General features: G+C 44.7%; 1 protein-coding gene across 2 annotated transcripts; it reads right to left on the reverse strand.

Moving 5' to 3' along the window:
• Positions 1-277: 277 nt before the first annotated feature.
• Positions 278-6,289, reverse strand: RNF185 (ring finger protein 185; the record flags this gene model as incomplete). 2 transcript variants are annotated; one of them, XM_079543927.1, is made up of 6 exons in its annotated part: positions 278-375; positions 1,489-1,606; positions 3,332-3,386; positions 3,905-4,017; positions 4,644-4,662; positions 6,108-6,289. In XM_079543927.1, the coding sequence occupies 6 exons, from the start codon at positions 6,287-6,289 to the stop codon at positions 278-280; spliced, it is 585 nt and encodes a 194-aa protein (XP_079400053.1). The 2 variants fall into 2 exon arrangements, with proteins under 2 accessions (XP_079400053.1, XP_079400054.1); XM_079543928.1 differs by lacking the exons at positions 3,332-3,386; positions 3,905-4,017.
• Positions 6,290-13,962: the final 7,673 nt, after the last annotated feature.

Genomic DNA, 13,962 nt, shown 5'->3' on the forward strand with positions numbered 1-13,962 from the left:
GCTCCTTTTAGGAGCAGAGCTCAAAGCTAGGCCCAGGGTTTGTGGTCAGAACCTGTTGTACTAGACAGCCGAGCTGAAATACGTTTTAACCAATGTTTAATTTCCAACTGTAGTGCAAAAATGTGAGATTCTTCACTGTGCTGCAGTACCACCAATTTCTGAAACCCGTCATTAGCTACGGAACCAGACACCAGGAGGTTTAAAATGGGATGGGAAGCAGTTTGTAACTGTTTCAGTAGCCTTTCTGGCTATGAGTATTCAGAATAATGGAAACGATTTATGCAATCAACAGCCAGAACATAATCACCAGAGCCACAAACAGGAAGAGGCGGGATAGGAACTGCTCATCCACGTATTGAGGAGTCCCTGGAACAGCTGGAAAACAGGAAGTAAAACACGGCTCAGCATCTTCCTCTTCTCTAGAATATTGTATATTCTGCATATAGTACACTCATTACATATATATAAAATACACAAGAAATCCACCTGCTAAGAAACTGCTGCTGCCAGTACTGCCTACCCCTAGATTGGCCATCCATGCTGGAAAACTGAAGAGAAGCACGAGCTCCCTGCTGCAGGACTTGTGGCAAGTTTGCTCATGACTAATAGCAGCAGGCAGCTCCAAGTGCTACAGGACATCCAGATGTGCTCAGAGTGCTTCTGGGGACAGCACTGAGCCACATTCACTGCTGACGGGTGTTTCCATCCTAAGGAACACCACCGCCTCTACCTGGGAGCTCCTGCCCCTCAAGGTGAAATAACTGAGTAAATAAATGGTAGAACTGTGTGTGTACTCTTGACTCACAGAACTAAGGAAAAGCATGCAAATTTAAAGCTCAAGACGTGCCTTTCTGAAACCTGCATATAGACACCATTGATGAGAAGAAGACAAAGGAGCTGGTTAAACAATGGCTATGAGAGCAGCATACATTTCCATTTCCTTACTCTGTCACATCTACACACAAACTTTCAGTGAAGTGTGACCTACAAATGATAAGTAAATTCGGTGGAACAAAGGGCAGCACAGGTCTTTGGCAATGCAGGCGTGACATGAAAAACACGCTTCTGTTTCTTATGATTTCTAAACCACATGATATAGTGAAGAATATTTGGCAGGCAGCACCTTTTGCAGAGGAAGTCCAGAGAAAACCTGGGCTGTAGGTTTGTGTGCACAAAACACGCAGACTCAGTTTGACTACAGTGCAGCTGGGAAGAGGTTTTCTGAGGTTATTCATTTTTAGAGAGCAAGACCACTCCAGGAAATCAGACAGCAGTGACATATGAATAAGCCCTCACATAAAACATGTCAGAAATGGACTGTGTTTTTCCACTGCATGTTTTTCCTCTTCCTGTATTTCCATATACAGTGCTGATTTACTTTACTATTCAGCAAGTTTTGTCATTTAACAGGTTATTTGTTTAAGTTACAAAAGGGTTTGTAAAATATCTGTTTGTGATAGGACTCTGAGCAGAAAGGATGCATGGTACCTGGAGGAGGTCGCCCATCATTTATGTTGAATGCTGTGGCAAATATACCAAAGGGAAACGCCCCGATTCCAAATGACATTTGGAAGCCACCATCTCCAAACCCAAAGCCTTGGAACCCCTGCAGAGAACAAAGCAACAGAAGAGAAAAAAAGGTACAAATAATTTAAAGCCTATTTCAGAACTGCTTGCCTTTTAGCCAGACTTTTAGTCTGCCACTGTTGTTCAATACCTCCCGAGCTGTCATGCTAAAAGCATTTACCATAGCAGGAAACTTGCTAGAGCAACCCAAAAGTTTGAGAAAATGACAAGTAGGAATTGCACTTTGTGCTTGAAGGCTGCAAATTAACAGAAATGTTTATATAAACCTTTTCTATTTAAAACAGTGTGTATAAGACCATACATCAAAATCAACATTACCAGAACATTTAAAAATTGTATCAATAATTCTGTATTAACAGCTATTAGCCACATAGCTATAAAAAAAGATACTGTAGAGAATAACCTGCATTGATCTTTTGACACATGTGCATCATTTAAACCTTCAGTAGACGGCCAGTGGGATGGCAGGTGGCCATTATAAAGAGCAGTACCAACACCCAAACAAACTAGAGAATCATATCACAATTCTAACTGATGTAGCATATAATCACCAAAGAAGATTCACAGTGCTACAGCATTGACCCCAGACTAAAATTCCACATCAAATCAGAGAGTGTTCTGAATTAAGATGAACCCTAGTGTATAAAAGCAGTGCACCATTTAAATCAACTAAATATTAATCTAAGTAGTTGTGTCACGTTTAAAAAGCGGACGGGTCACTGCTCTGAGTTCTATAATCCAGCAAAGTGTTTTCTGATCTCATAATTAAAACTGTGACCAACTGTGAGAAATCCCTCTGATCACCTCCAAACATTGAAGGACAAATATGACTTCATTCACATAATAAAAGCCAGACATTTCTGCTCTGATACTCGATCATGACTCTTGTCAGATGCTGTGCTATGAAGGATGCTGTAAGGGCTAACTGCAGGGGACAGCAAAGCACTCTGCCTGACAAGGCCTACATTTGCAGGAAACAGGAAGGCAGCATCACTACTGCTACATCTTTGAGACTCCCCTGACTTACTGCACCAGCTAAAAGCTGGAATGCAAGGACAGCAGATGATTTAATAAGGAAGCAACTCCCCAGTGAGAGAGAACTACAATGCTCCCAATCTCTACAATACAGAAATGTTCTTTAATCACACCCAGTAGAGCTGTTTGCTTGAGCCATGAGGCTCATGCTCTCTGAGGACCCTGGGCTGAGTTACCTGGAATGAAACCACTGTTTCATCAGGTCACTGTCATCAAGCCAGAAAACACTGTGGTCTGCTCTATAGCTATTCCCACATCTCTAACGTACACCAGCTGCTGTTTACATTCATTCTATGTAATCTCCTCAACAAAACCACAAATCCCACTTCAAATTTGCACATATCCACCAAGCACATCTACTTTTCTTCTTAAAATGCAAGGGTACACCAACATCCTACAGAACTTTCAAAGCAAAGCATTCCTTACGACTGCATATGGAAAGCTATCAAGTATGAAGAACTGCATTTCCAGCAATTCCACAAGGGTTTTCATCAAGCACAATTCAATTTATTGCATTCTTTAGGACTGTAAATAGCACTATGGGAATGGAGTTTTCTGCCACACAGCACCTATCACCTATTCATAAACAGCCTCTGGGGATCTCTACAGGACCTTATGCACACATTGTGTCCTCCAAGATGAATAAGCACCACCATCAATGAAAACAAGCTATTTCCTTGAGCTTTTCTTTTTTTTTTTTTCCCCTTACCCCTCTGTTCTCTGGTTCAGGTCTCTGTCCTTGGGGTCGTGGTGGAGTTTTCTCTCTACAAAAAATTGTAGAATTAGCTCAAACTTAAGCACACAGACAGCAATATCTGCAATAGGTTGGTTCATAAGACAGAACAAACTTGGAGAATGCTCTCACAGGGCCATGCTGCAGCAAAACTGAAAATAACATGGCTGAACAGACCCAACAGCTACATGAACTTTCAGGATCACATTCCTAAGATGTTGCACTTTTCAGTACAAAGAAAATTCCATTGCAAAGGCTGGAAACAGGGGATCAACAATGAAGTCCATGAACATTTTATATAAGCCTCTCCAGTCAAATAACATCCATTGAAGTCTACTACTTCTAACTGTTAATTAACAACAAATTAAAATAAATTGCCAGTCAAATAAGGAATGTAAGTTCAAACCCTAAAAAAGCCAGAAATATTTAGCAGAATTGTCATTTCTATCAGTCCTTTGACATCATGTCACACTGTGAATCCAACACTTCGGTAGTTTCACTTTAAACCCTAGCAGTTGTCACACAAATCATTGTATTTCTGTTTATTACCTGGGGTCCTGTTGTCCAGTGCTGCCTCTTCCATACAGAGGAATAACTTTATCTCGACTGATTCCTGCTTTGCAGACAGGGCACACTTGTCTGTTTGGCCTGGTTTCTAACCACTAAAATAAAAAAAAGAAAAATTATAGGAAAGCTAATAAAACCATGAAAACAACATGCAGACTTAATTTGTAGCCAGACAGATTTTAGGAACCTATCAGAAAGCTACAGAGCAAAATGTTGCACCAACTAGTAAGTAATCTCCATTAAAGCATTGACGTTTTGGCTATTGCTCTGCCACAATCCACTTGCAGATGTGTACACCATTAGAACTGCACTGGAAAAATACAAGGAAATAAGCAGTACCAACAGCTTTGCATAAGCCAAGGCCTTGCACATCCTATCATCCTCTTCTATAATGGCAACACAAGGTAAAACTTACATTTGCAGCAAGAAGGACACTCAGCATTTAAGGCTGCAAACTAAACCTTCATGAACTGCCTACAGTAACTCTCCTACCAAAACCAGCAATACCTATTGGGTAAGAAACTGAAATGTGGGAAGTAAGCAGAAGAGAATCTAAGTTTTCTTTATGCTGAAAGTCTAGACTGCAAGTTCTTGTGCATGTTGCAGTTGTCCTGGAAAAAACAAAGTGCATTTGAAAAGGGGGAGGATACTCCAGAGAACCAAGGGCTTTACTGAGTCATTGGAGCTGATGAAAGACGATGCAAAAGGAAACCTTTCTTACCTGGTGTAAACAAGGCCAGCTGTGAGCGTTCCCAGGACAATTTGATCACAGAGAAGGAAAAAAAAAAAAAAGGGGGGGTGTGTGAATATAATTAGTTACTCACAACTTGATCTCGCTAATGTATAAAGTGCACCCCGGATAACACAGCTTAGAGACAACAGAACCTTGGAATCCAGTTTGTCCAGTTCCATAACCTCCCATTAAAGCAATTTTTAAAGCACAGCCCAAGCCCGATCTCCAGGTTATGCAATTCAACTATGTTGCTAACATGATCATCTCCACATCACCTTTAATTCCTGCACCTTCATCTACACCAAAGCCCCAAACAAAGGCTTAATTCATCCTGTGGTATTTACTGCAAATGTTCTTTTCTGATCTCATAGAAAGATATCCCTCAGTTAAGATGCAAATGAGAAAAATGCCAGTAATGAGACTCCAGGATCTTAATAGAATTCATGAGAGTCATCTGTTAAATGTTAAAACATTGGGCACTTCCGTAGAACTGTGGAATAATTGAGGCTGGAATGGACCTCAGGCAGCCTCTTGTCTAATCTGTTGCTTAAAACAGGGCCAGCTGTGAGATCCAGTTTGCTCCCCATTATACAGAACTATTCCTGAGCTTAAATTAACACAGCAACTGAAGTACCCAAAGGAAAAAAAAGAAACAGAAGCTAAAACTGCTCAGCAGCCATCTGCTTCCAGAGTGGCCTTTGCAACACTGTTCAGACAAGATACATTCTATTCTTTAAGGTTCTATTCTTTAAGCTCCATTCCGTGATAGCAGACCTTCCAATAGTTTAATCTTAATATGACTTCAGCAAATTAATTCCCATCTCCTTTAGAATAAAGACCCGTACCTTTAGACATTACATACATTAGCACAGAAAAGAAATGCTCTTTTAGGCCTCGTTTAATTAACGAGCATAATTTAAACTGCTGTATAAAACAAATTACCCACGTCAATTTTCATAACATTTTAATGTTCAAGAGTGTATTCTAGACCAAGCTACCTAAATAAGAAGCTGAGGTGGAAAAGAAGCAGATCACATGGAAAAGCACGTTCCCTCAAAAGAAAAGACTGCAATTTGGCATCTAGAACCTGCTGTCAGATGGGGTTGTAAGTATGTAAGGAATTTTAAACTGTAAGGAATTTAGGTGTGAAAAAGGTATCTGTGCTAGCCCAGCCAGCACACAGCAAATAACAAACGTAACCAATCAACTTCTAAAGGGCTTTGCTTTTACAAAAGAAGGTATAAAAAGTTTAAGATGCAAAAAACTTCCTTCCCGGAACATGGGCATTTAAAAGATAAAAACAGCTCTGAGGCAAACCCAAACTGCTTCTAACCCAAACCCACGGTCCTTACTTTAAGACAAAAACTAATTTTTATTCAATAGAATTATGAACAGAAGGTGATCACAGAGATGCACGGTGTTCTGTTTATCCGTGGGGACTTGTGTACTTACCAGAAGAGATGTCCACACAAGCTGATAACTGCATCCTTGGCAGTGTCTAAACAGATGTTACACTCAAAAGTGTTGTCCTGATTAGTGTTGTCCCCAGCACCATTACTGCTGCTGCTGCCACTGGTCCCTCCAGCACTGGAGCTCTTTGTTGATGCAGAAGTTGTAGGTCCTTTACTTGCCATCCTGAGGAGCTCCCCAGACACAAGAGCAAGAAAATTTTCCTGTTGGAATCCTAACAGTGAGAAAGGGAAAAAAATATCCACATTATTGGCATTATAGCATTGCGTTCCTGTCCTTATTCAAACTAGCAGTAATTTACCTAAGAAGCACTTGAATCCTATTGTTGATGGTTTTAGTTTAATGTAGCTTCTAAAAAAAGCTCTCTCTAAGCTACTTTAAAATCCTGCAGTAGGACCTGACTTATCACATGGCCTGTATCTTAAACTTACTGACAAGAAATTGAGGTCCACAGTCAAAACGAAGCCGTCGTATTTTCTCATAAACGCCATTTGGTGAGAGCAAGATGAGCTCACCTAGTCATACTTCAGAGCAATCAAACATGTCTAACAATCATAGCAGCAACGTAGAAATTACTGAACTGACACGCTTTCAGCTCTCTTTGGTATCATCATTTTTATCAAAGACACCATTTCTTTTACTCCAGTAGCAACAACTTCTCTGTTGCAGGAATGTGAACACCTAGAATAGGCTGTGAGAGAGAAGCAGGCGACTATCTGAACCTTCTGCCAAAGCACAAACAGTAAAGCATTTGAAAAGGGGAACCTGAATTTTTCAGAAGCTAAATACTTTGCAAACTTACCCCAGAAACATTCAAAGCTTCCTTAAGTGTTCCCTCTTTGTAGCAGTGCTGAAGCACAGGCTCAGGACAGCAAAATAAAACCTCAGTATCTATAGCTGTTACAGTCAAAACCCTTTTCCATACAACACAATCCAACCACACAGTGAAGTAAGCTTCATACACAAGCCTCATGAAAGTTCTGCTGTGGTGACACTGAGCTACAACAAGGGAGAAGATGAGATTTATTCCTGCAGAGCCTTTTCACTCAGTTACATCATTTTGCACAGCGTCCCAGAAGGGCAGCTCAGTATTCACAGATGCTGCACTTTAACACACACTGCTTTCAGCACTGCTTAGCATTTCACACCATCATTTCAGTGAGCTCAGCAGCAAGGTCCTGCATTGTACTAAATTAACATTCATGGTAGTTCCAAGCAGATGAAAACGCTGCCAGATGACAAACAACACAGTAAGGAAGCCTAGAGTTTTCACACATCCCTACTACCAGAACTGTTGGTAGCTCCCATCTATCTTGCTCAGTAATGCCTGAAAACTTCCCAGCTCAGACCTATCCATATGTGCTGGCAATTAATATCAACATTAACAAAGTCTTCCTAAAACCAAAGGGTTCAAAACATGAAACACCACCATGATTTTATGGAACAGGCCACAAGAGATGCCTGGTCCTCACACCTGGGCACAAAAGGCAGCCTTGCACGAGTTAAATAAGTTAACTTGTGTACCAATGTGGGAAGCAATGTTCTTTTCTCCAAATTCAATGCCATATATTTAACACCAGAAATACACAGATAATATCTTCACCTTCACTAACATCTGATTGAAAAAAACAACCGAAAACAAACCCAAAACAACCAACTCACAGCCCTTAGTAACGATGAGAAAAATAATTAAAAAACAAACAAAAAAAAGACCAACAGCAACTTATGAAGAAATACACTGAGAAATCCACAAGGATATCATTATTGCAATGGAATAAAGACAGCTGAGACAGAAAAAAAGACTGAAATAATACAATGTGACAGGCAATGAATTTTCTCTCCTAGAAGGTCTATGGTACTCTGCCCTGCAATCCTCTCCTAATTCTTTCTCCATAGGCTTACTGAGCTTGATGACCTATTAGAATTTAAATGATTTGAACTGTCGAAAATATATCAAATGCAAGAATAAAAAATAATGTTATCCTGAAAAACCTTCACAGTGCTTTCCTCTTCCCTCTGGACTGCTGTTTAACATAACCAGGTCCACAGCAAGTGCTCTCCACGTCTGTTCACCTGCAAAGCACACAGCACGCTTACAAAGATGCACGCTGAAGTGGCACTGAGTGACTAAAACATGCACTCACTGTGTGCTGCATTACTTGCAACGCAGTCTGAATGCTCAAGTAGGAGTTCAACTGCAAATTCAACTTGTTCCAAATGTCAAACAAACTCCAAACTCTTGAAATGGCACCTGAGCCCAGTTAAACTCCAAGGCTCCCTCCAAGTTAACCTCCAAGAACTTGGAAGGGAGACACACAGCAGGCCAAACAGACCCTGTTTTCTGTCTGAATTAGAGCTCAGGATGAAGATTGCGAGTGCACTGGCACATTCTACAACTTCTGGGGTTAAGCACACAGAATTTAGAGAGCAATGACCGGACAGATGCCAGTCTAGGTTTGCTAAACCCTCATCTTTGATCAGCTCTCCAAATCAACCCTAGGAGCACGAGCTGCAAACAAGTGAAAGCACATAAAAATCAGCTGTGATCTAACTGCAAGCATTCAAAGATCTTATTTTTCTTTTTTGTTTTGCTCTCTATATATTTGCAGGAAATTACTGCCTTTGCTAATTATAAGCCATTTATACCAGCTGTTTATTTCACTGCAATCATAACCCCTATAATATCCCAACAGGCCGCTCCAAAAGCGACAGAATCACTGGCATTCACCGCATCCAGAGCACCAAGAGTGCCAACAGGCGAACGGTTATGAAGCAAGCCAGCTTCAGCAATCTTCCTCAACTAAAGAAAGCCTGGCGGGAGGCGAAGACATGGAAATGAAGCTACGTGTTTAGGGATCCAGCAGGACTCCCAGCGAGGTGCTGAAACTGCAAGCGCAGCTGACAGAGCTGAAGCTGGAGCTCCAAGAAGCAGATGGTGCACCAAGACCTGAGCGTTCCATGGCAACTGAGAGCAGCAGGTGGACCCTGAAGGAAGTAAGTGTGGGAAACCAGTCTGTGTAGTAATAAAAATGTCACTGACAGGCAGTGAGGAATGTTACTCAAATCCCTCAAAAAGGAATCTGTAAATATAGCGGGAGGAGCTGCTCACTAGTGAATGTAAGCCCAATGGATACTGTAAAAGACCGTATTTCTGGGCTCACAAAGTGACTGTGTTTGCTAAAATACACTGACCTGACTCTAGAAATACAAGAGAAGCTGTTCCAGACAGACTGGGAGAGTTTCCATTGTAAGTTAAAACACAGAAAATATTCCATTGGAAACAGAGCAGAGTAGGTGAAAGATAACTGAACAGAGACAGAGAGAAGCTGATGTCATTAGAGTGAAACAGCTACAGAATATATGCTCAGAGCACTACAACATCAGAATGTTTTAAGTATTTCATTTCTAATCTTTTGTAAGCAGTAAGGGGAAAAAACAAAACAAAACAAAAAACAGTGAGGCCATAGGACTGGTTTGTTTACTGATAAAACTTGAAACTTGTTTCTTTTCCCAACATCTAACACATAACAATCAAATAGTGCATTGTTAGATTTAAATTCGATGAGAAAGACACTTTTCCACCCTTTTTTGCTTATGAATCTTATTTTATCTGGGACTTCTGAAACAATCCAGCCCTCATTCATTTCTGAAATGAGCTCTGATTTAGTTTGTCGACTTCCTGCTGTTTTAATGGAAAGGAAGATGTGTCAGTTTTTCCCATTACTGCAGTGGTAATATCATTTTTTTGGATACATATGTTATAGAAAAGGAAAATTAACATCAGAATTCCTATCAAAAATACTGACAGAATTTATATAAATACTTCTCGTTCACAGGGTTAACAGCAATCTGATTCTTAACCCATTACAGCTGTCTGGACTTCAAGTAAAAGCCACAGATGATCTGAGCTGATAATCGTTGGCAGCGTCCAGAAAAAGGTACGTTTACTTCTTGACAGTCAGTTTAAGGTAGATGTTAGCAGATACGTGACTGAAGGCACACTGTTAATCATTAAAGGCACTTTTATATCTTGTTACATTTTTACTCTGCGCCACTTAGATATTTTAACCCTTTTGAAACATTCCCTGTAAATCCACCTTTTCACTTCCCATAACCCGGGCAGCACCACGCACCATAAAGCCCCGGGATCCAAATCTGTGCCATCATCTGACCGTTCAGAAGCACCCATTTGTCTGACAGAGCAGCGTGCCCTCGCTTGGCCTCATTTTGTTAATTGGGATCCTGCAACACAGGGCTGCATGACAGGCGCTGCTGGGGTACAGCCCTGCTGAACAGCTCTGTGGGCAGCTGGAAGAAGCCAACACAGCTCACCAGTGCACCTCACCAATGTGCCACGCTGAGACAAGCTAGCAGAAAAGCAACTATGTAATTCTAAGTCGTTCCACAGAAATGTGATACTCTGAGAAAATGTCCTAGGAATGTCGAAACAAAGATTTTCTTCTCTTACCAATAAGTCTAAAGGAGAAAATTAAACAAGAAAGAGCACCGATAGAAGCAGTTGGGTAAAGGAGCCGAGCGTTCTCCTGGCCTGGTGTTATGTAAAACACCGAACGATCTGTAAGCAGGCTGACCGCGTTAGCAGCGCTACGTGAGAAAACAGGAACGGGGCCGCGGTTCGGCAAGCGCGGGGCAACCAGAGCAGGCACTCGGCAGCCGTTTGGCGGCCCTGCCCGCAGCCAGGCGGGAGCGGCCAGCGGTGCTGCGCTGCGGGCTCCGGACGCGGCCTGGGAAGCACGGAGCTCCGCCACCGAGCGCCGGCAGGCGGCCGCGGGCCCGGCACGGCGGCGGGGCCGGAGGTCGGGCAGGAGGGGCGGCGCCGCGGGCCCGGCGGAGCGGAGCGAAACCCGTGCCGGACCCACCCCGCGCTGCCCACACCGGCCCGGGGGCCGAGGCTGCCGAGGCGCCCCCCGTCCCGGTCGGTCACAACGGCCGCGAACGGCTCCGGCCTTCCGGGTCGCCCCGGTGACGAACCGGCCCGATCCTCGCGTTCCGGAACCGCCGCGTCCCGGCTTCGGCTCCCCCCGCTCCCTGGCCTCCAGCCGGGCCCGAACCCGAATCCGGACCTGAACCCAGACCCGCCCGCCCGCCCGCCCGTGCTCACCGGCGCTCTCGGCGATCCGCAGAGCCGCTCCCAGCCCGCGGCCGCCGTCACCTGATCGCCCCGGAAGCGCGGCGCGGCGGAAGGGACCGGCCTATCGCTGCCGCTCCGCGGGGCCGCGTTCCGCCCGCACCGAGCTGTGACACCGTGCCGTCCTACGGAGCTTCCCACCGAGCCGTCCCGAAGCTGTCCCGGCCGCACCGCCGGGAGCACAGCCGGCTCAGCCGCCGCGTAGCGCTGCCTCGGCTCCCCGTGTGACTTTCGGCTCTGCTCTCCCCGCAGCCCGTTCGTCGCCGGGCGCTGTGTCCCGATGCCTCCCGCTGCGACGAGCGCGGGCTGCGCGTCATCCGCGGCAGAGAATGTCCGGGCGGAGCGGAGGAGAAAGGAAAGCGGCGGCGAGGCTGCGCGAAGGGGTGCGGAGTGCCGCGGTCTGAGCAAGAGCTGCTCCGAGAAGGGAGCAAAGAGCGTTGAGGAGGTATTTATTTATTTAGCTGTGAGAAACTGAGGAGGAGAGGACGGGCCCGGCGCTGAGGAGCTGTCAGCTGGGAGAGGCACCGAGGCGGCACCTCCGGGCTTTGTCCCTGCCGGGCACACGCTGCCGTGACGGCACTGCGGCTCTGCGTGCACCTGACGGTACGGGGAATCCCAGCCCGAATCCCAGTGCCCTCCCACTAGAGGCGAGCTAAGGGAGTGAAGGTAATCAGTGGGGCTTAATGCCGAAGGAGCCTTTCTTACAGAGACCAGGGATGCTGTCTGAGGCCTGGGAACACGCAGGTCTCACGGCAGGTTCAGATGTGCCAGCTGGGAATTGCTCAGTGTAAAAGCATGCTTTGCTCAGCCTTCGTGCTTCCAGTAGCACATTGGCTTGGTGAAGCTTGTATCAAGGTAGTGATCCAGCAGCACTGCCAGAACTGCCACACACTTGGTGTACTGCAGTGGGAAACTTGTAGCTGTGGTGCTGGTGAAGCTCATGTCCAAAAGCGGCAGTGCCTGTGGCCTAGGACAGGCTGTGTGTTTGCTGCCTGTGAACATTTCCTTAGCTGGGAAGATAAAGCAGCATGGCTTGGCACAGCTTCAGCATGTAAGCAAAAATTTGGCATCTCAATATAGTATCAAATGAGTGAGAGGTTAATGGGACCCCAGAAGCGTAAATGTATCCTCCAGATGCTGATTAAAACGAGGATGAGCTTCTGAAATTTGGACCAGCTTAGAGTAGTCAGCATGTAAGTCTACAGTCAAAGGCATTTCAGTATAAGTGAAGTTGTTTGGGGTATTATAATCACGAGTAAGAGCAATGCTCAGAATAGTCTTTATTGTTTGGGTATTTTATGATAACAAAAGTAGCCTGGAAAGAAGCAATGCTGTATTCAACATAGCCACGGAATACTTTCAATCCCCAGTGTTCATTTTAACTCTTTATGTTTTATGTCTCAGAAAAATTAAATATAATTATGAATTTCTATAATGCTTTATTTACAGTTCCCTCATTCTGCTTCTTTCCCTTGTTCCAATTTCTTTTTAAAATGGAAAAGATCCAGAGATGGAGAATCAGTAAGATTGAATGAGTGGAAAGAATGGCGTACAAGAACAGAATGTAAATGTTAATCTTGTTTAAAATAAGGTTAACAGGAACAAATTTACTTGAAATAGTATTCAGGCGGGGAACGTACATGGAACACTCAGCAACTCTCTGCCAGTGACAGTGAATGTAAACTGAATGGCTTTAAGTGATGCCAGGGGATACTTGCCTTGCTGAGCAAGGAAATCAGCTTTCAAAAAGTCAGCATCACCTTTGTAATGAGGAGGTGCTGTTTATGTGTATTCTCATGGTGTTATGTGCATCATTTTTCAGTGTAGCTGGCAGCCAGTAATTGATTACATGCAGACAAGACACCCCATAGGCTGGCTGCTGGTTCACTCTCATGGTGGGTATGAGAATAAATGACTTGGATTTCGTCATTTTCTCGTGACCTAACTCATGAGGCTCACACCATACTTATGGCTCCAAATATTTATGCTGTGTATAGAGCCCCTCCTAGAATTCTCTTAGCAAAGAGATACATAGATGAAGAGTCCAACGCACTAATTTCCACATCAGCATTTTTCTCATCAAGTCTCCATTTTACAAGTATTTTCAACATAACTGCACCTTAATTCAGTATTAAATCGCATTTGGAAATGCTGTTCCTTGACATTGCCATGCAAGAGTTCCCATTTATCTGTGGCTTTTTGCCTTTGTCCCATAAGAGGAGCAGTTTCCAAGACCTCCTTCAGTTCAGGCTCACTTCAGTTTTCAGTTTTCAATACAGCACCAAAGTGGTGAGAAACCACTTATGCCCGAAACGCGTCCCTCCGTGCCGACGGGCAGAGCCTTGGGCCGCCTCCCTCGATCCTTACTGCCAAGCGTTCTGCCTGTTTCTAAAACCACAAAAGCGACGCCGTCTTTCCGACACCATCGGTCTGTGTTCACCCTCTACCTGTGCGTGCTGTTACAGCCGAGAACGCAGGCTCCGCATCACCCGCACCCGGCAGCAGCTATGGGGCGTCGGACGGACGCGAGCCGCGGTCCCGGTGGAGCGCTCCCGAAAGGGCGGCGCGCGCCGCCAGCCGCGGCCATCTCGTGGGGCGCCGCGCCGCGGGACCACAGCGCCCGGCATGCCCCGCGGCCGGCGGACCGGCGGGAGGACTACAGCGCCCGGCATGCTCCGCGGCTCCAAG

The sequence above is a fragment of the Tetrao urogallus genome (assembly GCF_951394365.1).
Source record: "Tetrao urogallus genome assembly, chromosome: 17".
Lineage (NCBI taxonomy): Eukaryota > Metazoa > Chordata > Aves > Galliformes > Phasianidae > Tetrao > Tetrao urogallus.